Genomic DNA, 23,603 nt, shown 5'->3' with positions numbered 1-23,603 from the left:
AACCACCCCCCCTCCCATCCCTGGAAAAACTGTCTTCCAAGCAACCAGTCCCTGGTACCAAAAAGGTTTGGGACCGCTGACCTAGAGATTATCATACTAAGTGAAGTAAGTCAGACAGAGAAAGACAAATAACATATGATAACACTTACATGTGGAATCTAAAAAAACGATACAAATGAACTTATTTACAAAACAGAAATAGACTCACAGACATAGGAAAAATACTTATGGCTACCAAAGGGGAAAGGGGTGGGGGGGAAGGATAAATTAGGAGTTAGGGATTAGCAGATGCATACTACTATATATAAAACAGATAAACAACAAGAACCTACCGTATAGCACAGGGAACTACATTCAATATCTTGTAATAACCTATAATGAAAAAGAATATAAAAAAGAATATATATATTGATATATATAAAATATATATAATTGAATCACTTTTCTCTACACCTGAAACTAACACAACGTTGTAAATCAACTGTACTTCAATTAAAAAAAAAAAAAGATTCCCGGGACTTCCCTGGTGGTCCAGTGGGTAAGACTCCGCGCTCCCAATGCAGGGGGCCCGGGTTCGATCCCTGGTCGGGGAACTAGATCCTGCATGCATGCCGCAAGTAAGAGTCCGCATGCCGCAATTAAAGATCCTGCGTGCCACAACTAAAACCCGGAGCAGCCTAAATAAATAAATAATAAATAATTAAAAAAAAAGATTCCCAAACTCACTAGCAGCCGGGGAAATGCAGATGAAAGAAACAAAGTGCCACACCTCGTACAGATAAGATTGGCAAATGTTTTAAAGTTGGTATTTTCATTAGGTATTGCTGCATAACAAAGTGCCCCCCTTAAGATTCTTGGAATCTCTCTTACATAACAAAGAAGATCTAGGAGACATACCTTTAAATCTGACATCTCAAAATCAGAAAATGGTCTACAGCTGCATCCTTGACTTTGACAATTTACCTGAAAATTATTCTAAGACCAAATTTTATTGACAACACTCCAGATTTGATCTTTGCGTTTTCTTACTTTGAGGACCTTTTGCTTGCTAGAAAGACCACCCTTGTCCCTCACATTTCCTCTAAATTCTGCTACAAAACTAGACAGTTCCTTCTGTAGTTCATCTCTCTGGCTTTTTAAAACCATATTTACCTATTTTACCATAGGCAGCCAGAAGAAGCCATTTGTTGCTTCTAATTTTCTACCTGGGAATTTCCCCAGCCAGATCTTACCAGATGGGGTGGGCCCTGGAGTTAATTTCTGGGAAGAATCAGCCTCAGATGCCTTGCATCTTCTGCTTGACAGAGAGAGTAGAATCTGGTGCCTGGAATAAATCAGAAGGGAGAAGTAAATCCCAAACTAAGAATTTTATAATTCTAACCTCCTGGGGAAGGTACTGAAATTCTACTCCATTACTCTTGAAACTTCAACTAAAGACTTTGAGTTTGTGAATATATGCCTGCAGATAGAATTATCCTGCAAAACCGTGAAGTATGCAAAATCTTTGAGGAGCCAATATTTATTAAATAAATTCACAGAGAGTCACTAAAAACATTTATATGAGGCTAGGTAAACAGAAAAAAAATTTTTTTTCCATTCAATTCACTATTATCTTTAAATATCTACTTCTTTACAAAGCCCTACATGAGGAACTTGGTTTGGAACCAAAGAACAGTGAGGCATAATCCCTGCTTTGAAATTAGGTAATATATCATAGAATATGACCTAAATGAATATGTGATGACACAGTTATATTCCAAGTGAGCACTCATCAAATAATTGCTTTTCCAATTTTTTTGTTAGCATAGATTGACATGTGAAATCTTTCTTAATACGGGATCACTAATATTGAGAATACCCTATTTATGAAATTAATCATTTATGTTGAAAACAGATTATTAATGTGAATTTAACCCATACCATCTGGAAAAAGTAAATTTAGAAAAAAGGAAATATTAAAAAAATACCAGGTAGTACGATATAATTCTGTGAGATTCTGTTTGGGAAAAATTAGGGTCTTATGGGGCTAGGTTATTTTATGCCTGTTTCCCAATTCTAGTCTTTTGCTTTCCCCTGTAGTGTGACATGAGAGAAAGAGTGTGGGCTTTGAGTTCAGCGAATCTAGGTTCATATACTGCTCTATCACTTAAAAGCTGTGTGACATCAGGTGAGTTACAGAATGTCTTTGTTCCTCAGTTTCTTCATGGATAAAATGGAGGCAATAAATGATATCTCCAGCCCACAAGTCAGTGCCTGGCTGAGTGTCAGAACTCAACATTTGTTTAACAAACAAACAAACAATCGAATAATATCAGAAATATTCCTGGCACATGGCTGACATTTAATGACAAATCTTCGCATGGCTATTGCAGTGGTATGAGTAACTGCTTCTACCTTGCTTCATTTTCCTCCAGGTAACATCTGGGTCCTCCACTACCAGCTCCCTTCTTGGTTAAATACCTGCTAGGGTTTCTGATGATCAAGTGTGGGTTTGTGCTTTATACTCCTGAGGTAGCTCAGGTTTTCTGTTACCATGGACTCCAGAATCTGGTCTATGGCTCAAACAGCACACTTGTTATTCTCCATTTTTAAGTTGTTGCCACCCCGATGAGGTTAAATGAGAATCTGAGGTGGGAGCAGCGAAGGTTCAAGGACCGATCCACTTGACATGGGTGTCATATGTGGTAAAGTGACATCAGGGACAATGGTCAGAGCAGAGGTCGGAGACGGGGACGTGGGTGTGAGAGCCTGCCATGAGTGGGAGAGGAGGAAGACAAGTCGCTGGGAATCATAGTCTGCCAATATTTGTCAGGTTGTCATCTTCATTACCTGGATGGTCTTGTTTGATCCTGCTGCAATTTTGCAACAACACATGATTACCCCTGCTACTCATGGGCAGACAGGCTTTTCTCCCATCCGGACAATGCGGATGGAAGAGAAATTAGCAAGGGATACCATCCAGATTAAATACGCCTTAAGGAGAACAGTGTGATTTTGTGCAAGCGTGTCCACGGACTCCTACTTTACAATGAATGTCTGAAACCAGTGCATCTTTTTTCCTGGGGCAAGTGAGAACACAGGGCCACATGGAAAACAAGCTAAATATGCTGGAAGGAAACTCCAGGATATAAAATTGAGCTGCTGGCTTGGAAAGTAGTATCCTCTCTGTGTAAATAGTTTCTTTGTCCAAAGAGGGTTAAACAGGGTCCATTTATGGGTTAATGACTTTCATAATGATTAAAATTAAAATTAGAACTTACCGTGTAGTGAGAGGCTTATAGCTCTATAAAAACTTACAGAGACACCAAATAATTTTAGTAAACTGCTTATGGAAGGCTATGCCTACAGGGAGAGGGGAGGTCAGACCACAGACTCTCTTTTAAGAAGCTGCCAACACACCTTGGACTCAAATGATAAGGCACCTGTGTGTTCTCTGAAGCCAGGATTGGGAAAATGTATGAGTGTTTCAGTAGGCAAGTGGAGAAACTGGTATCTTCATAAAAGACATTAAACACTGGAAGTTCTCTGGAGATTTTCTTGCAATTACTATTATAGCTATATCTTCTCTCCCTCCCCAAATAGCCCACTTTGATAAAGTTCGTCAACCAACTTGAATGTCAGCGAATGGCTGGTTGTATATGCATGAAATGATGATTATCTTTTAAATTGAATTTTCTATCCATTAGCCAGTGGTATTCAGTTTTCTTCCCCAAGATCTGGGAGGGCAAAAAGTTTCAGTCGCCTGATTTGGTGGCTTTGTCTCTGTGGCATTAACCGCTGAAGGGTCTGCTTCCAGCACAGGCAGCTCCTTTAATGGCTGGAGCACAAACATCCCTGATCCCACTGGTGGCATCCTCTTCTTAAATTGGGTGCATGCTTCCTCAGAGACATGATCAAGTGGTTGTATTTTATAGTACGATTAGAAATAAACCTGAGCATTGTGAGACTGAATACACAAATGGAAAATGGCCAGACCACATACAAAAACAGAATTTTGATTCATAACCTGCAGCAACCGGCCCAAGAAATCAAACTTTATAATAAACAACTCAGGAAGCCAGCCTGCTACAAGCCAGACTTGGCAGGAAGTCAGATGGTTATCTCCAGGGACAATCCAGGAAGCTAAAAAATAACTTTGTAACAATCAGCCCCATATGGTCAGGACTTGGTTAATAACTGACAACTTCCTTAATTTTTGTCCCAATTTCCGATTTGGGACCAACTAGAGAAAGTAAAATACGAGACCCTAACCAATGATTTAGGATACCCTGCTGCTAGTTGGCCGCCTATAGCTTTCCCATGCCAACAGCCTCCAATCAAGGCACGCCTAACCCTTCCCTTTTTCCCACTGTAAAGCTTCCCCACTCTCTGCCTGCCTGAGTCTCTGCTAAGGCACAAGTGATGGCGGCTGACTCCCTAGCTATACAGCAAGCTCAGAAGAAAGTCTTTGTTTTTTCTCATTTGGTTGGTCATTACTTCCATAGCCGTGTGGTTTAAACATGCTCTGTAGGCCAATTGGTTCCCAAATCCATTCATTTAAGAAACATTTATCAAAGCCTTTAATATGAGCCATATCCCTTGCTAAGTGCAGGAGTAAATAAAAAAAGGTAAGATATAGTTCCTGCCCTAGAGGACAGTAAGCAGCTTGACAACTAAGGGGATGAACATGAACGACTCAGCAACCAAGCCGATGGGCATTACTGTGCTGGGCAGTGTTCTCCAAAAAGTGGTCTGCTAACTTCTGGTTACATGAGATAACTTCCAGGAAGTGGAAAGGGTTGAACGTCCTTACTTTAATAGTTGTAAACTTGAATGCAGATTAGAAAAAGCAGGGTTTCAAGCCATACCAAGCCCATGATTTCAGATATTACTGCTTTAGGATGAGTCTGTATCTGTCAAAATCTAGTCAGGAGATAAAAGCCACCCTTATTTTAACAGGGGAAATCTAACATAAACAATTGTTAATGGCGTATTAAAAAGCTAAAAAGGCAAAAAGAGAACGCTTAAGGTTATCATGCAGGAAGCTGCCACTCTTAGGGAAGAGGCTGAAATTGTTCAATTCTAGAAGCTTGGAGGGCCCTGGAGAGCTGAAACTCAAGACCTCTGACAAGAAGTTGCTGCTCAGGGTCTTGCCTGGCGGTCCAGTGGTTAAGACTTCGCCTTCCAGTTCAGGGGGTGCGGGTTTGATCCCTAGTGGGGAGCTGAGATCCCACATGCCTTGAGGCCAAAAAACCAAAACATAAAACAAAAGCAATATTGTAACAAATTCAATAAAGACTTCAAAAATGGTCCACATTAAAAAAAAAAAGAAACTTAAAAAAGCTGCTGCTCAGTTAAAACCAGTGTCTCTGAGCTCAGTGGGGGGCCCTGTGGGCCAGGGTATCAGGCAGACATCTGAGGGGCACAAAGTGTCATCAACAACTGTGACTGGAACGCCAGCCTTTGCTGGGGTGAAGAGGTATTGTTTGGGGGGGGTGGGGGGTAGGCAAAGGAAGAGGAAGCAAAGAGGAAGCAGACAGGAAGGGCCAAGCCCTTTCTTCCCCCCCAGCTTTGCTGTCTCCTTCTGGGCTCCATCGGCTGATCCTAGTAAGGAGGCAGCTGGCAAATGAGAAATGGGGTTTGCCTAGTGCCAGCCCAGCATCAAAAGCTGAGTATAGAAGAGTGTTTGAATCTGAGAAACAACAGGTTAATATTTGCAACAGTCTGTCCCTTGGGCCATTCAGCATACACGCGTGCGTGAACACACGCACGCATACACACGCTTCTAAACGTGATTAAACTTCCCAGAAGAAAAACTCCATTTCTACCTAACAAATTGCAAACATCCTTTGTACAAAAGATGTTCTCACTCATTCTCCAAAATCCCAGCAGACATTGTATCCGTTTCTGGGAAACAGTCACACTATTCATCTTATCTCCTGTCAGTTACACCTGGACTTTAGTCATAGACCCATCTGAATATTCTATTATCTCAAGGCTGGGAGCAAAGTTAACCCTCCTTAAAAAAATGTACACAATAATAAGAGGAAGGAGGGGAGAGAAGTTAGTATACACACACACCAAGGAAGAAAAGATGTGAAACTGCTCCGTAACTTGTTCCTGTAACTGGTCGCAAGGCTGTAAGGGTCGCAAGTTAATAAACTTCATTCTTTCCCTACACACTCCATGTTTCCTCTTTCCTCAGCCAGCATCTCAACTGCTCAGGGTTGACACCTGCTAGGGTGACCCAAGACTTCATAGCCTAAAGGGTTGAAATCGTTCCCACCTCTGAGGTTGTAGTTTTCCATTAAAATGTCATTGGACATGGAAGTGCTAAAAAAGATGCCCTGGAGAATGCTCTGGGTTTGACATCCTTCTTCATCACCCATTGTGTAGGAACAACACAAATGTCCCTTTGTTCCCAAGATCACATGCACCAGCCAGGAGAGTAAACTTCTTTGCCCACTGATTTACTGGTAAAATGACCAGATTGTTTCAATTTCTGTCTTAATGGGACCACTGTTGTCCTCCCTGGTGGGAGCACACCTTCCTTGGGAAGCCAGATCTCCAAACAATGGAGGTCAAAACTGAGGGACAGGAAGCAAAATGCCTAAGTGGGTTACTGGGTGTTGTAACAGTGAGAGGAGCCACTCCCTCTGCCTCTGTTGATTCCAGACCATACATTCTGACCATGATGAGAGCAACAGCCCCATCTGAGTGGTCAGTGGTTCAAAACATAAATTACATTTTGTAAGATGGAGTGTTGTACCCCACCTAGGGCTGTGACTGAATCTTCAGTAGACCCTTCCACCATCCTATTACACCCACTGCTCCTGGGTGTTGGGGTATGTGCTAAGACCAGTGAATTCCAGAGGCACAAGCCCACTGCTCCACTTCTACTGGGAAATGGGTTCAGCTATCGGAAGTAAGGCTGTGCAGAATATCATGAGGGATTCCATAAATCCATGGATTGTGGTGCCGGCGAAGCACTGTGAAAAACTTCGAGCTTCTGCCCCAGGATGTAGGGAGCCAGAAGGTGCACTGTCCTCACCTTCACAATGAATTAGAGTCAGATTAACTTCAAAGTCACAACCTTTTCATAACCCACCAGAGAACTGAGGTCACAGAGCAATCTGAATCTAAGGAGATTCAGAGAGAGAGAGGAGAAATGCACCTCATTTAATTGCTGGGATCATAATTAGATGAAATCAGTATTTCTTAGATGTCCTAGGTACATATCTCCAGACGGACAGACACACCTACACACTTAATTCCATGGGCTTCTATATTTACTACTTAGAATAAGGTTCAGATTAGGAGATGGTCTGCTTGGTGGTAAATTCTACTGGGCTGAACTATCAAAAATCGATAATTGTTTTTGACCCATAAAAGGCAATTTCTTATGGTTCAACCTAATACATCACCATATTCTAAATTAATGGCTGTTTTTTAGAAGTTACTAATTGGACAAAAGCTCCAACACTGAATTAGACTAAAATTATTATTTGAAAGTATAAGAGAATGAAAAGTACATGAAAACAGGTATTTATTACAGAACAATTATTTTTCTTAATTAATTAAAGGCTTTAAACAAAAAAACATAATTCCACACACTGACATTGACTTGGTAGCATGGAAATACTTCAGCCTGGAGAGGCATGTTTGTTCTTGATGAATTTACATATAATAAATTCTCATGATGTTTGATTCCGAAATATATGTATGAACTGACTTGACATGATTATAAACATAAGGGCAATTTAAACCCTGGTATTAGTTTACATGAGTCAATTCAAGGTCAGTGACTGGAGAACTATATTAAAAAAAATCTGATAAAAAATTCTTTAGGAAGCAACCACGTACCTATGTATAGTTGAAGATCAAGGGTTAAAAATCCACTCTTGATGAATACCATTAAGCAAAGGATGTATAACATCCATCACACATCTGTTCCAAAAACAGCATGTTGCCAAAATTATACATTTCTTTACAAATAAACATTACAGCATTAATAACTATAGAGGAACCAACAGAATGAGTTCCAAAACGTGCTAATTCTCACAAGGCAACCCTGAGCCATATCTTAAGGCATCCGTTTTAATCTTGGGGCTTTAAGAACATCTTCTTTGTTTTAATTGGTTTTATGTCTCCATTTTCATCTTCTTCATAATTGGCACGGTCTCTTTTTTTGGCAAACTTTTTCCCAATTGTCCCCACCAAGGTCTCATATCTGTTAAGATGATATACAGAACAAGTTTAGTTTCAAATAAAAAAGGTAGGAATCAAGACTTGTCAAGAATATCAAACCAAATACGCAACAAAGAATAAGAAAAATCAAAACTTTGATTAAAAGAAACCATCTGATTTAAAATTTATGAACTTCTCTATGAACGATTAAATTCTTCACTTTTTTTTTTTTTTGGTTTTGCATTATCCTAAATAAATTGAGATGTATATTTTAAAATATGTATTAGAAGCAGCACTAGAAATAAGCCCTCAATTTGCCAGCCTGTGACAGGTATAAATCCACCCCAGGCCATGTTAGAAGATGACTAAGCCAAGATGACTTCCTGCTGGGGTACTCCCTTCAAAGGTACGGTAGACCAGTCACCGTGCGGAAAGAGTGCACATGTGAGAGCCAGTGAATGCTGGGCTCAGATTATAAAGCTGGTCCAAGGTAACAGTTACCTTCTAGCCATTTCTTCATCTGACACATCGAGCTCCACTGTTTCCTCTTCAACTTCTTCTGCTTTGTTCTTAGCATTCATCTGAAGCATTAATTTCTGAAAAATACAACAATGGGGACTAGCAGGGCTGGAAAAAGCTTGTTAAAGGAACTGGTGTCAAATGTATTTGAAGGTAGAGACACAGAAGCCACAGAATCTACACGACTAACCAAAATTTATAAGGGATTCTCTATAATACTTTATTCTACAATATGCTAATAGAAGCCAGCGCTGAATTAAAAAAATAATAAGACAAAGCTCCACTAGATTAGACTTACTGTTAATGAGTTTAAATGTATTTTAGATCATAAATTTATTAGTTACTTGTATCTAAAGCAGGCACACTGCTGACACACTCTAGTGATTGGGGGAAAGAAGAAGTAAACTTTCAGATACCCTTTGAACTTCCCAACTTTGAGCCAAATGGGAGAAACATTACAGTCAAGAGTAATTTTAAATGCAGTTTTTGGTGGTGGTTGGGGAAGGGGAGCAGCAAACTGCTGGAAGAACTGGAAGGCTGGCTCTGGTATAACTGGGAGACCTTCCTCACCCCTGAACACGCGGGTGGATAATGCACTGACTTCCACATGATGTCCATATGTCATGGGTCTCTCCTTCATTTCTTTTTCTCACATTAACCTTTTCTTGATAGTTATCCTCTGACAGACTTAAAAAAAAGTATACTACCTTCTTTATCACTAGAAACACATAGATATTAAAAAATGTGTTCTAAGTTTACCCTGCTTATAATAAAGTAAGTACTCTCAAGTTGGTATCATTCTTTTTATAACCAGGTACCTTGAACTTTTCTCACAATTTATGACAGCTCAGATCTGCAAGCCAAACAGTTCAAAACCTTTTCCCAGAGAGAATATATTCAGTGTTACAGAGTGCCAGTAATTAAAGTCATTTTCTAATAACTTCCCACATCAAATTTGGAGGGCCAGGATCAACTCCTTTTCCCACTGTATCAGACATACTTTGGAGTCCTTGCCCGCCCAATACCCTAGTCTCTGGGCATCATCCGTTCATAATCTTTGCTATCTTTTTTTCCCTTTTACCCCATTGTCCTCTTTGTCTTCCTAATCTAAAGTTTTAAGCAGGCCAAAACAAGGAAATATATTAAAAACAAACACTTTGTGTTGATTCTGTGTAAAGTAAAATTAACACCTTAATTATCATACCCCCTCAAAAAAGGAAAAAAAAGAAAATCAACCTACAATCTTTAAATAAACCCTGGCATTTAGTTTGGTTAACTGTGGTTCCTATGAGCATCCTGAGAGAACTGGTTTTTAACCAGGTATGATTTTGCTTGCCAAGGGACCTCTGGCAATGTCTGGACACATCTTTGGGGGCCACAACTGGGGTGTATATATGTATCTAGTGGGTAGAGGGCAGAAGCTAGGGATGCTGCTCAACATCCTACAGTGCACAGGAAAGCCCCCACCATAAAGAATAACCTGGCCCCAAATGTCAAGAGTGCCAGGGCTAAGAAACCGTGGCTTCAAGTGATAGTTACAAAACTAAAGCTTTATACCACAAACCTCCATTTGGTTCGGTCAAGTACCTGACAGGATGGCTTTCAATATATAAGCCAGAGTTCTAATAATTACTTGTTAAACGAAGGTTTGTGCTTCTCTACAAACCCGAGGCAGGAAAATTAAAATGAACATCTCAGTTATAAGCTGAATATTTCGTTTTCAGACAAACTTTCCAAAGATTCATTTAAAAATCTATTTACAAGCTTGGATTAAAACCTGTCCATTAAAAAGTCAAATTACTCAAATTTTAAGTAACATTTTTTCCACTAGAAAAGATACATTTATAGATGCCAGAAAATAATTTTTTGTAATAGCATCATATGAATAAAATCCTGACATTCCTGCAAAAGAACTGAGGTAAAATTCTAACACTTAACAGTGGCACTGTCCAGGACTGTACACTGCTATATTAAATTATCTACTCAATTCTATCATAAAACTAGACTGCAATGCCTATAATTTCTTTAAATAGCTATGGCAATATTTCAAGACTTGTTATTTTCTATATAATGAGGAGAAATGGTATCTGGTGGAGAAAAACCTAAACCCAATTATTAGCAGAAAGAATTCAATTGCAAAAATCTTAAATGTGGGGCTTCCCTGGTGGCGCAGTGGTTGAGAATCTGCCTGCCAATGCGGGGGACACAGGTTCGAGCCCTGGTCTGGGAGGATCCCACATGCCGCGGAGCAACTAAGCCCGTGAGCCACAACTACTGAGCCTGCGCGTCTGGAGCCTGTGCTCCGCAATGGGAGAGGCCGCGACAGTGAGAGGCCCGCGCACCGCGATGAAGAGTGGCCCCCGCTTGCCGCAACTAGAGAAAGCCCTCGCACAGAAACGAAGACCCAACACAGCCAAAAATAAATAAATTAATTAAAAAAAAAAAAAAAGGAAAAAACTCAAAAAAAAAAAATCTTAAATGTGAAGCAATTATATTTAATACCTCAACCTCAGGATTAAATCCTCTGAATGACATTCTTCCATAGAGAAGATCTTCACATAACAAGAAACTCTGCTCTTCTATTATGAAACTCCTAGACGAGAAAATAAACCTGTATTAATACCATGACTACTTATAACAAAGCACAGCAAATAAAAGTCAAGATTTCAAATGAAAAATAGATCTTATGGTTCTCAGCGGAATCAAGTAAAAATACAGTAATATTACAAACCTAGGATTAGAAATAAAAACTGATTAATTTGGTCAACAAAAGCATTAGGAGGCAAGAGCGGCAGGGCACCTGAATTTTCCAAAAGTGAAGCAAAGGTTCCTTGATGTTTATACACCCCCACCAAGTTTTTATTAAATCTGCAGAAATTAGTGTCCTAGGTAGCTTTAAAAGAGTGTTTTACTTGGAGCTCTTCGCTATAAATAATGACTGGCCCTGGATGACTTAAGCAGAGAAGTAATTTATTATAAGGATACTGGTATCTCACAGAATCAATGGGAGAGCTGGATGAGCAGAACTGGAAAATGGGCAGAAACAGGGTAGCTAGGTGGTTGACTCCAAACCAAACTCATGCTACAAAACCACCCTGGTAAAAATGACACTGCCGCTGAGAGGGCATCCAGGAGGCACTGTTGCCCTGGAAATGTGATGCAAGTGTGAATGTTTCAGTCTCCAAAAGGGATTCTCCCGTGAGTCACCAGTTTATGACCCCAATTCCAGGTAAGCATATCCGACTACAGCCCGGCAATCAACCATAAAGCAAGCCAGGAAAGCAAATACTTAGCCTTTATGGCAGATTGTTCCTTGTCAAGCAATCTTGCCCTGCTTCTTGTCAAGATGCGCTCATTCATTCATTCACTCCGCAAACACTTGTTAAACCAAACTGTGTGCCAGGCACTGTTCTAGAGCTGGGGAGACAGCCATTACTGAGAGGCTCTGCTCTCATGGAGGTTATATTCTAGAGGGGGGCCAGATAATAAATGACAGACTTATACAATGGATAAACATGAAGAAGGTTATTCCACTCCTGGCCACAACGGAGCAACTGGTACCAAACCAGCCCTCTGACTGTAACCAATGAATTTAGGCACATGTTCTCCTGAACATGTGCCTCTTCCATAAACTAGGGATTCCCTTTCAACTGGCCGATCTTGTTTCTTGTAAAGTACAGGTGATAAAACATCACCAATGTCCCCAGTAAATCATCTCCCTCAGGAAAGCACCATACATATGCATTTAAGCATTCACTTAAGTCAAGAGGTGGACCCAAAGGCCAGGAAAGGATTCATAGTAGGGCCACTGGCCCCTCAGAGGGTTTTCCCATGGGTTTCTATTGGCCCAATAACTGTAACATTAATATAAAAAGGAGCATAAGTGCTTTGTTATCTACAGCATAGTTTCAAGGATGAGCGACACTAATTCAGCTAGCAAATAAGGGAAATATTCATCTATTTTTGCAGATGAGAAACTACTGCTCAGAAAAAAATAAACAAACTTGCCTAAAGCCACAAATAATATGCACAGCAAAACAGGGCAAAAACTCACTGCTGAGAAACAATTCTCTATGGGTCGCTCTCATTTTAGCACACCTTGTGAGTGAGGCACTAAATGCCCTTTTGTTCTGAAATATCTTTTTAAGGACATATGCACAGTGAACAGCTTTGAAAGGCAGAGCTTTGCCTTCATTCTTCCTCTGGAGCAAAGCGCAGACTTGCTTAATGCCCAGTATAATAAAGATAATGCCTCCCTTGGAGCCAAGGGCAAGTCTGTTTGCAGTCTAGTATCAAAGACTCAGGTTTCCTAAGCTCAGGACTTGGCTGTGATGCAAACCTACTGTGGGTGCCACATCCTCCTCCCTGGGATTAGGCGAAATGATGCCAACGTGATGCTCATGCTGCCTGCTGTGCTGTGAGTAATAAAGTCCTCTGTCTCTGACTCAGGAATCTCGTACCTTCCACCAGTTTCCATGAAACTGTGGCAGGCTAACTTGTCAGTCTGCTAAGTAGGGTCAATCTCAGACCTCACAGCTCTTGAAGTTCACCAGGCCACAATGCACAAGCACGAGACGCACAGGAGGCAAAAATACTTTTTAAACAACATCCTATGGCAAAGGAGTAATTAAAATGGCTATACTCACATCCTCTATACCAGGGCACATCCTTTGGAGAAAAACCATATAGCCACAACACAGCAAAAACTTGGATCTGGTAAATTCTATTCCTAGAAATTTACACTAAGTATCTTATGTCAGGTTCCCTGGAAACAGACTCTGAGACAGAGCTATGTGCAGAAGTTTTACTGGTGAGTGCTGCGTGGCAGATGCCCCTCTATGGAAACGAAGACTGCAAGACTGGGCTGAGGGAGAAGCTAACTTGCAACGTGGCTATGCCAAGACCTCACCCCCTACAAGGAACTCTAGGAAGCCCTGCAGTTGTTCCAAGCTGAGACAAAGAAGCCAGACCCTCAGCCCCCTACATAGCCTGGTCACTGGCTAGGGGTGTCCTATAAGGAGAGGTGTTAACACTGAACAGCCCTAACAGTCACTGAGATATAGCCCAGGGCAGCTGAATGGCAACCTCTAGACTCCCACAGCATATACACAATGCAATCTCCAGTTTCACAGATAGCAGTAACCCTCTGGAATAATTCAGATGACAATACCAAGTAAAGATTCACAGACACAAATGAGCAAAAAGAGTGGGTGAATTTCATAATATTCAAGTATAAGGAAACACATATACTGCTAACATTTCTTGTGCTTTATGCCGGGCACTGTGGTCACTGCTTCACATACATTATCTCATTTACTTCTCATAATGTGACAGATACTATTATCACACCCAATATACAAATGACAAAAGACAGGTTCAATAACTTGCCCAAGATCCCAAGTAAGCAAGTAGCATAGGTGGGCTTCAGACCCAGGTCTGCCTGTCTCCAGAGCCCATGCACTTAATTAACCAATCCATTCCACTGTCTCCCTGTTTGGGGTGTTAAAACACACACACCCCAGGGACATACCATCTATTTACCCCTCCAGATCTACTCCCCACTTTCCCCACACCCCCCGCACCATCAATGCCTTGGGAGGCTGACCTGAATGTAATACATGGAAGGGCTCCTTTGCTGTCTGGAACAGCTGGCTCCCTTCCTATGGGATTACTTGGGCTGGCTGTGCCCTCAAATAAAGGTAGCAGCTCTTGTAAGATGCTCTCTCCACACAGCCTGCCTTTAGATTCAGTAACCATTCCCTCCCCTTGATCCTCCAGGCCTGGAGTGGAAATTATTTCTACTATACAAGCCACCAAGGTGCTGCACTGTCCACAGCGGCTTCCCTACACCTGCTCACACTTTGGTGGTCTCTGTTATACGCTCCTCAAATTACCCAATTTGATGGTGTCATCTCTTCCTGCCAACATCCTAAACTGATAATTCGTTCCTATACATAAATAGGACACTGAATGATGGCAAAAGGTTATTATTTACTGCTATGGTCTGAATGTTTGTGTCCCCCCCACCCCCAAATTTGTATGTTAAAATCCTAACCCTCAAAGATGATGGTACTAGGAGATGAGGCCTTTGGAAAGTGCATAAGTCATGAGCGTGGGGTTTTATGAAGGGGTTTAGGGCCTTAGGAAAGAGACCCCAGAGGGATCCCTAGCCACTTCCACCAGGTGAGGACACAGCAAGAAGGCGCTGGCTATGAACCAGGAAGAGGGCCATCATCAAAACATGACCATGCTGATATCTTGATCTTAAAATTCCAGCCTCCAGAACTGTAAGAAATAAATTTCTGTTGTTCATGAGCTTCCCAGTCTGTGGTATTTTGTTATAGTACCTGAACAGACTGAGACACCTACCTCCCTAGGAAAGGAGTCTAGAGGTCATTTTTCTGGGACTAATATGCTGTGTTGGGGGAAAAAAAAACAATACTGAAAACAGGATACAAACTGTCTTGCTTTTCAATAAAAGTAAGTAACAAAACATGTGGCAAAACTTCGAGCAAGTTTAGCCAAGGCATAAAATTAAATTATAGCTCCTTACCAGTAATGGTCCCTTCCTACCAACCCCTGCTCCCAAATCCATACCATCTTCAGCATCATCTTCGCCTCCCTCACTAACATCTTGCTTCCTCTGAGAAGCAAGAGAAAAGCAAGTTGAGAAGCAAGCAGAGAAAACAAAGTACCTTCCTTCCATCCCTCCTGGTGGGACGTACTTTCTATCTTTAGAGAAGGATGTCTAATCTTCCAGAAAAGATTCAGAAAAAGTCCGCCAAATGAACCATGGAAAACAATGTGTTAAAAAGAAAAAAATAAATTACAAGGTATGGAAAGGAAAGACATAAATGGGCCTGGAGACAATAAGCAGCATCTTCAGTCATTTGACAAAATTTAAATAAAACTGCCATACCACAGAGGTTACCAAGGTAAGAAAAGCATCAAGGAGAAATGATAAATAGCTTCCAGAAGAATTTAGAAAAATTAATTGATGATGTGAATCCGTCACTCCTTCATTCAAAATTTATCATGCATCAACCAAGCTTAGAGGTGGAAGAGAAATGATCTAGTGTGTTATCCAGCTTCAGTAACGACTAGCTGGTGACCCTGGCCTAGTTACCCTCCCTTAAGCTTCAGTTTCATCAACTATAAAATGGATGGAATGATAGTAGCCAGCTCTCAAGTTTGCTATGAGGATTAAATAATTAAGAGATGTAAAGTGCTTAGCCCAGTTCCTAGAACACATTATAGACTCAATTCATCTTAGCTAAGATGACTGGTATTAATAGCAAAAATTTAAAAAAAAGAAAATAAACAAAACATTCTTGACCTGCCTTTACAAAGCTCAGCCTAATGGAGAACTCTGTTACTGAAACAAAACTGGAGAGGCTTGAAGAACACACCTAATCTTCAGAACTTAATATGATACAGAGCACATTACTGATTCTCATAAAAGGTCTCCAGTTATTACCAGGGACATACAGGCTGGATTCCTTTATTCAATGTAAAAAAAAGAACGATGTTATAAATGACGGCCGAGGACCAATAAAAATGTATAAATCAAACTAGAACTCTTATAGACTTAATAATTAAAAAAAATTTGCAAGGCTAGTTCAAGAAACTGAATAGATACTATTTCATGGGTTTTATGTCATGCAATGATCAATCGCATTTACAGGCCCTTTGAACGTCCAAAGTGTCATAAAAAACCTACTCTTTCTCTTTAAGCTCGGGCAAATCCAAGTACCAGTGCTCTTCACTAATGATTTTCTTTTCTTCCTCTTCTAGTTGTTTCTTGGTTTCTGAGTCCAGTCCCCTTTGCATGAACTGTCAAAACGAAACAAAATCAGTGTCAGCAACTATTTTTCCCAACTTCCAGTTGAGGAAAACTAAACCTGCCCTCCCTCATTTCTCTGGGAATCCCGTCTCGTGGGTGGGGGTGGGGTGACCAAGCAGCTTAGCCCTGCCCTTGACATCACTTCAGGAGGGAGCCTGCGAGAGCACATAAAAAGCAACACGTGTACTTCCTTTAGAAGACTTTAAAAGAGCTTTACCACATTTTAGTTTTTCTGATTTAATAAAACAGGCAAAACCCCCCAACTGTATTCAGTAAGTATCACGTTAAATATTTCAGTTTTACATAATAGCCAGTGAGCAAGGGCTAAGACAAAAGACTGATCCACAGAGCAGGACAGGCAGGTTGAGACAGAAAGTGAGGGGGGCACAAAGGAGAGGATGCTCAGTACTATCTGAATGTCTCTCTGACCTGGGAAGCCCATCGGCCTTTGCACCTGCTGACCTGGATTTGTAATGCCCTTCTCAAGTTCTTCCACCTGGCCAACTTCTAGCCCTTCTGACATTGGTAAAGCTACTCCAACTCTGTAAAATCGTCCCTGACAGCTGCAGGCGAAATCAGCATCTCTTTCCTAGAAGCTTCCCATGGCAGCTTCAACTAGTCTCAGGACATTTTAATTTCTTGAGTATCTGTTTTTTCTCAAGACCTTCAGGGCAGGGACTGTGTTTGGATCATCTCCATCAGTACCAGCATGACGAATGATGCATTGTAAGGGCTCTGTGAACACAGATGGCCGCAAAGCTGCATCTGTAACCCCGCTGCTCTTCACTTACATCTATCCTCTGAAACGCTCATCAACTCTACGGCTGCCCTTTACTCTAAAATCTGCAGAAGCTCAACTCAAAACAGGCCAGTCCTGCTGTTAGTCTCTTCCTAGCACAAACAATAGCTATACTTCCTCAGGAGACAGACGAACAAACCAAGAAGTTAACTGCAGCAAAATGATAAAGTATCAATATGGGAAAAAATAAATTCAGAAAACATCCAGGAGCATCCCAGAAGTTAGGTCTAGGGTTCCACTGGTTTCCATTAATCCCCATTTATTTCCCTTATCCAGGCTCCATATTACTTTCCCCTCTACTCCAGCACTTCCAAAAACACAAGCATTTTTAGGCATAAGGGCTTTACCAATGGCTACAAAATGAAATGAAAAAACTTGAAAAATGTTCACAACTAAAATACAGTGATAACATCAAGTTCTGATGATGATGTAGAGAAACTGGATCACTCCTACACTGCTGGTGGGAAAGTAAAATGGTATAACCTCTGTGGAAAATAGCTTGACAATTTCTTACACAAGTAAACATACACTTACCATAGAACCCAGCAACTGTCCTCTTGGGCATTTATCCCAGAGAATGAAAACTTACATTCACTCAAAAAGTTATACAAGAATATTCACAGCAGCTCTATATGCAACAGTCCCAAACTGGAAAGAACCAAAATACTCTTCAAGAGGTGAATGGTTAAGTATATGGTACGTCCATAGCATAGAATATTACTCAGCAATAAAAAGGAACTACTGATTGACTCAATAACCTAGAAGGATCTCAAGTGAATTACGCTGAGTGAAGAAAGTCAATCTCAAAAGGTTACACATTGTAATGGTTACATTTATACAACATCTTTGAAGTAACACAATTATAGGAATGGGGAACAGATCCGTGGTTGTCAGAGGTTAGGCATGATAGAAGGGAGTGGGCGTGGCTACAAAGGGGTCGCTCAAGGGAACTTGGTGGTGACGGAACAATTCTGTATCCTGAATGTGGTAATGGTTACATGAATCTACACACGATATACACTCTCACATACACCTGCCCCCACACACGAAGGAGTGCATGTAAAACAGTGAAATCTGAGCAGGCTCTGTGGATTGTACCACTGTCCATTTCCTGGCTTTGCACTGTACTCTAGCAATATAAGACAGGGAGGTGAAGTGTGCACGGCATCTCTCTACATTTTTTGCAACTTCCTGTGAATCTATCATTATTTTAAATAGACATAAAAGAAACGTTTGCAATCTATCTAAAGTGTTTTGTGGTCCTCATCCTTTCACCTCTGTGTCTATAGCCTCACCGCAGGAAAGAAGAACTGGCCATTTCTGTAATGCATACCCTGTACTTCCCACTCCTCCTGCCTCTGCTACTCAACATCATGCTTCAATTTTCTGCCTGGCAAAATATTCCTCTGGGAAGGCCCAGAGCATGTGTCCTTTGGGCCTTCCCTGACTTTTTTGGCCAAGCTCTTCTCAGGTCTGTTCCCATAAAAGAATACCTTTCCCTACTTCTAAGACAGCCTTATGAACGCTGGCTCATTATGCTTTTTCTGTGCCTCCCAAAAGACTAAGATTATGAATAGCAGACCATGTCTTTTGTTCATCTTGTATTACTGGTACTCAGGCAGTACTTGGTACCTGAGAAGAACTCAATAAATTTTCTCTGAACGTGAGTCTAGACTTGTCTTATTTTTCCAGACTCCCTTTCTTGGATGGTTCTCTTTAAACCTAGATGCTTCATTTCATCACTTATACTCTTGGTGGCGAAACTCACCAATCCTGCCCAACTGCCCTTTTACCTCCTAATTTTAGTCAGGTAGATATTATTTATGGTATACAAAATACACAAACACACACACAGACACACACACACATTCTATACACATGGAAAGGACAGATCATCCTGTGAATATGAATCAAGCAACTCCTCAATTCTCCTGACTCTACAGCATCTAAGAACATACTCTAAAGATAGTGATTTAACTTTACTCACAACTGATGACTGAGGGCAGGTCTCACAAACTAGTACAGTCCTTAGGCTGGATGTATATTGTTGTAAATAAAGCTTTACTAGAACAAGGTCATATTCATTTGGTTCTGAGCCACAATGGAAGAGCTGAGTAGTTGTAACAGTGGCCGTTTGGCCCACAAGACTAAAGTCTCTTTACAGAAAAAATTCACTAATTTCTGTCTTAAGAGTCCAAAAGAGCTAAGATCACAAGTAAGTACCCTCTCTACAACCATTCCATCATACTGACAGACCTTCCACCTACCTCCTTTACTTTCTACTTCTGGTCAGGATCACCCTCCAGCCCCCAATAGCTGACCAAGACAGAGGAATTCGAGTACACTAGAAAACAAATGAGTCAATATTAAATCCTCAACCCTCTCATTCTTACTCTACAATTAGCTCTGGCTGAACAGCTACGCTAGATAAGGAAACCTAATGCAGCTGCTCCATTGCTTCTCAAAGGATACCCCACTCTATCTGTATATATTGTGTCTCCTGCTATCCTGCCAGTAAGTTCTTTCTCATCAATGGCTGAAGTTGCTAACCCACATAGAGAACCTGGGTAATTTTTTTCTCTCTCCTTTGCTTCCAATGTCCAGTTGTGTCTTCCCCAATCACTCAAGTAGGGGTGGATAATTTTTTTAAGTTAACTTCTTCTTTCCTAATTCCAGAGTCAGATAGTTGGTCTGAGCCCTAATTACCCAGCACATCTTCACTTGACTTATTCCAAGAGCTAAAACAACTGCTAAAATCTTTTCAGTGTCTGCTTTGCCAATCCACTTCTCTGAAGCTTACATAATGTTACAAACCATAAGCAAAAATAAAAACTCTGTTCAGTAAAGATTCAAATTTTGCTAATATGCTTGAAAGAAGTACTTTAGAAATGATAAATTATGCTATGATTTACCCTGCACCCTCACTCTCCCTATTCATCCCTAGTTACACCCTAGCTCAACTCCATTCATGTCTTGCACGTGCAACGTTTACTCTCCAATCTTTCAAAACATTATTCATGCCTTGCTTCCCTTCACTGGAAATTCCATTATTCTGTAAACATGACAGCTAACAGTCTGCATCTATGAGTGGTGTTCAGCGACAAGCAGTACAGATAGTAATTAAGAGCAGGGGCTTTGAAGCCAGACTGCCTGAGTTTAAGTCCTACCAATACTCTTTATTAGCTGTGTAACTTTGGGCAAGTTACCTACTTCTTGTTTCAGGTGCTTCAGCTGTAAGAGAGGGATAATAATCGTGCCCACCTCAAAGGGTTATTACGTGGATTTCACATGTTATAATATGCAAAGCACTGAATGTCTACCACATAGTATGTTTGCCACTATTATTAAGTTTTAAGGCTTGGGTGTTTCTCTTGTTTTAATTCCTGTATTCATTTCATACACCCTTGTCTTCCCCCACACAACTCTGAAATTGTTTGGTTAAACTGATTCAATTTCAAATCTGAAAATCACTTTTCTTTCAAGTTGGGTGACATAATTCACTTTCACCTCAACTGTTAAAATTCTCTCCATTCCCACCATCACCTGAAACCCCTCACCCAGATCATTAGTTCTAGCTGGTCGTTAGGACTGCAGTTTGGTCCCTTGTCGGGTCTTTCTTTCACCAATGTATTCTCCACTGGGCAGTTAAAGTAACGGTGAAAAGTAAAAAGCACAGCTCATGATACTTTCCCCGGTGCTCAACTGCTTCTCAATGCTCACAAGATAAAGAAAAAAGTCCTTAACCTGGCCGGAAATTCCTTGCATCTTGTGATTACTGTCTCCTTTTCCAGGCCCATTTCTTGCTACTTGCTTTCCAGACATACTGAATGACCTCTAGTTCTTGGAAATAACGGATTTTTGGGGTTTTACTTCTCAGACTTCTGAACTCGCTTTCCCCACAGTCTATGCCGCTATGCACCCAACCCTCCCTACTACCCTTCAGTCTCTACTAGACGCCACTTCCCTCAGAAGCCCAAGTAAGTTCCAGGGGCTTCCGGCGACTCTAGCATCACTGCACTTAGTACACTGCATCCTAACTGCCTGCTTAGGCGTCTCTCCTATCCGGCCGCGGGCTTTAAAAGAGAATCCGACGGATTTATAATCCGGTTCCCAGTGCCTAACGCAGAGCAGGCGCTAAGTGAATGAATGACCGCGGGAGCTGGAGGTCCTCCGGGGCCTCTCGAATGCCCCCATACGCCCGCCGCCTCGGCTCTAGCCACGTCTGGAAGACCGGGTACTCCCGCCGCCCGACCCGCATCCCTCGCGTCCCCGCACCTTCATGCGCAGCAGGTTCTTGGACAACTTAGTTTTACGCTCGGCCGCCATACTGATCACCCCGGCCGCCGCGCCCCGCCACTAGGTCCGCCGCGCATGCGCAGTGCTGCGTGCGCGTCGGCGCCTTCTACGTACATCACGTCGTCCCGCCCCGTGGCTCCGCCCCCGTTTCGCGCGCTTCAGCTTGGCCCGCGCTTTTCGCGCGTCGCCTCAGGGAGCGCTCGTCTAGTGAAGAAGCTCAGGGGAGAGGCGCGGCCGCCAAAGCAGGAGTGAGAGCGACTTGACGCCGGGAGGGAGACCCCAAAGAGGCCGCAGCCGCAGAAGGCCGGAGTCCTGGCCGCTGTCGGCCTTCCCCGAGGGCTTCGACCGGGCCCCTCAGGCCGCGCACCGGCTGAGCGCCGCCCGCCTCACGGACCCCGTCCTGCCTCGCCGACCCAGTCGCCCTGGTGAGACCTTTGAGATAGTTGCCACACCAGCCGTCGCCCCCCCACCCCCCCGACCGGTTCTTTCACGTGTTTCTGACGTGGCTGGCGGGCTTTCTATGTTCTGCATCACTTTACGTGTCATACGTTCATTTTATATTCTCGATAACCCTATGGGGCGGTCATTATCCCCTTGTTACAGTTGAGTAAACTGAGGTACAGGCAGATTCCAGAACTTAGCCCAAAGCCAGAGGGAGGGAGGGAGGTGGGGGATGAACCCAGGCGGCCTGGCCGCAGAATGGCCCTTACAAACAGTGTTAAATCCACCTGTTAAGTGGTGTGTGCGTCTCTGAACCTAGATGATCTGTGAACGAGGAAGAATAGGAAGAGGTAGATGTCAAAGACATACGAGCATGAGAACATGACCTTGTTTTAATCCGAGGAATTAAAAGAACGTTGCCAAGATGATACTTTTAATGCTCCGTGTACCACCTAAAGACAGTTGTCACACCGTTCACAGCTGCCACACTTTGGAAAACACCCAGCCTAATAGCTTTTCAGCTGATAGCGTGCACTGTATGCCGAATTCTTATGCTGCGTATCCCTCGTGTATTATTTTATTTAATCCTCATAAGAACTCTGAAGAAGGTATTCGTTTGGGAACCTGAGGCCCAGAGAGGTTAAGGGACTTACCAGAGTTTACACAGCTAGTAAGTGTTAGAGCTGAGGTTGACCAGAGAGCTGACACATGAATAAAACATGGCCATGCCCTGACAGGTTTTCTCAGAAAGTCCTGATAATGTGGTAAGTGGTTATAGAAACTTATTCATTCGCATGTGCGTGTGAAACGCTGGGCTAATCTCTGAGCTACACTAGCGTGTAAAAACACATGACCTCCCTTTCCTGGAGCTGACATTCTGGTGAGTGCCATAGCAGAAAGAAAATGATGATGTGATAGAGTGACTTTTAGGGTTACATTAGATAAGGTGATCTGGGATGGCTCTTGTCAGATGATATTGCCAAGGCTTGAAAGCTGAGAAAAACCTGTTGGATGAAGGGTTGGAGGTAGAGTGTACTAAGAAGAGGGAATAGCAACTGTAAAGGTCCTGAAATGAGAACGAGATGAGTTGTCATAGAGTTTACCAAGTGGGAACAACAGAGGTGATCCCATGTTACGGGTTGAATTGTGTCCCTCCAAAATTCATCAGAATTTTGTTTCAGAATGTGGCTGTATTTGGAAACAGGACCTGTAAAGAGGTGATTAAGTTAAAGTGAGGCCCTTAGAGTGGGTCCCAATCTAATCTGACTGGTGTCCTTATAAGAAGAAAATTGAACACACAGAGAGATACCAGGAATGCACATGCACAGGGGAAAGACACAGTGAGAAGGTGGCCATTTGAAAGCCAAGGAGAGAGGCCTCAGAAGAAACCAAACCTGCCTATGTCTTCATCTTGAACTTCCAGCCTCCAGAACTGTGAGAAAATAAAGTTTTGTGGTTTAAGCCACCTGGTCATACTGTTTTGTTATGGGAGCCCTAGCAAACTAATATGACACAAAATTAGGTATTGATTACAATTAT

The 23,603-nt window shown here is 41.9% G+C and overlaps 1 protein-coding gene across 3 annotated transcripts; it reads right to left on the bottom strand.

The window, feature by feature from the left end:
• Positions 1-340: 340 nt before the first annotated feature.
• Positions 341-21,686, bottom strand: MPHOSPH6 (M-phase phosphoprotein 6). 3 transcript variants are annotated; one of them, XR_009697864.1, is made up of 7 exons: positions 21,603-21,686; positions 16,406-16,518; positions 11,188-11,278; positions 8,668-8,762; positions 7,843-8,209; positions 1,233-1,324; positions 341-372 (listed from the first exon to the last, which is right to left on the bottom strand). XR_009697864.1 is itself a non-coding variant. In XM_061173389.1 (6 exons), exons 3-6 carry the CDS (start codon positions 16,513-16,515, stop codon positions 8,077-8,079), a joined length of 429 nt encoding a protein of 142 aa, XP_061029372.1. In that variant the 5' UTR covers positions 16,516-16,518; positions 19,595-19,671; positions 21,603-21,678; the 3' UTR covers positions 7,516-8,076. The 3 variants fall into 3 exon arrangements, 2 of the variants coding, with proteins under 2 accessions (XP_061029372.1, XP_061029371.1); XM_061173389.1 differs by lacking the exons at positions 341-372; positions 1,233-1,324 and adding an exon at positions 19,595-19,671 and having other exon boundaries at positions 7,516-8,209; positions 21,603-21,678; XM_061173388.1 differs by lacking the exons at positions 341-372; positions 1,233-1,324 and having other exon boundaries at positions 7,516-8,209.
• Positions 21,687-23,603: the final 1,917 nt, after the last annotated feature.

Source organism: Eubalaena glacialis, chromosome 18 (assembly GCF_028564815.1).
Source record: "Eubalaena glacialis isolate mEubGla1 chromosome 18, mEubGla1.1.hap2.+ XY, whole genome shotgun sequence".
NCBI classification, from domain to species: domain Eukaryota; kingdom Metazoa; phylum Chordata; class Mammalia; order Artiodactyla; family Balaenidae; genus Eubalaena; species Eubalaena glacialis.
This window is presented reverse-complemented; position numbering and strand designations above follow the sequence as displayed.

Coding starts and splice junctions, on each gene's coding strand:
- MPHOSPH6 (XM_061173388.1), bottom strand. CDS start 21,653: ATGGCGGCCGAGCGTAAAACTAAGTTGTCCAAGAACCTGCTGCGCATG. Junction 16,519..21,602: donor AGAACCTGCTGCGCATGAAG/GTGCGGGGACGC, acceptor TCGTTTTGACAG/TTCATGCAAAGGGGACTGGA. Junction 8,763..11,187: donor GATTTAATCCTGAGGTTGAG/GTATTAAATATA, acceptor TGTATTTTTCAG/AAATTAATGCTTCAGATGAA.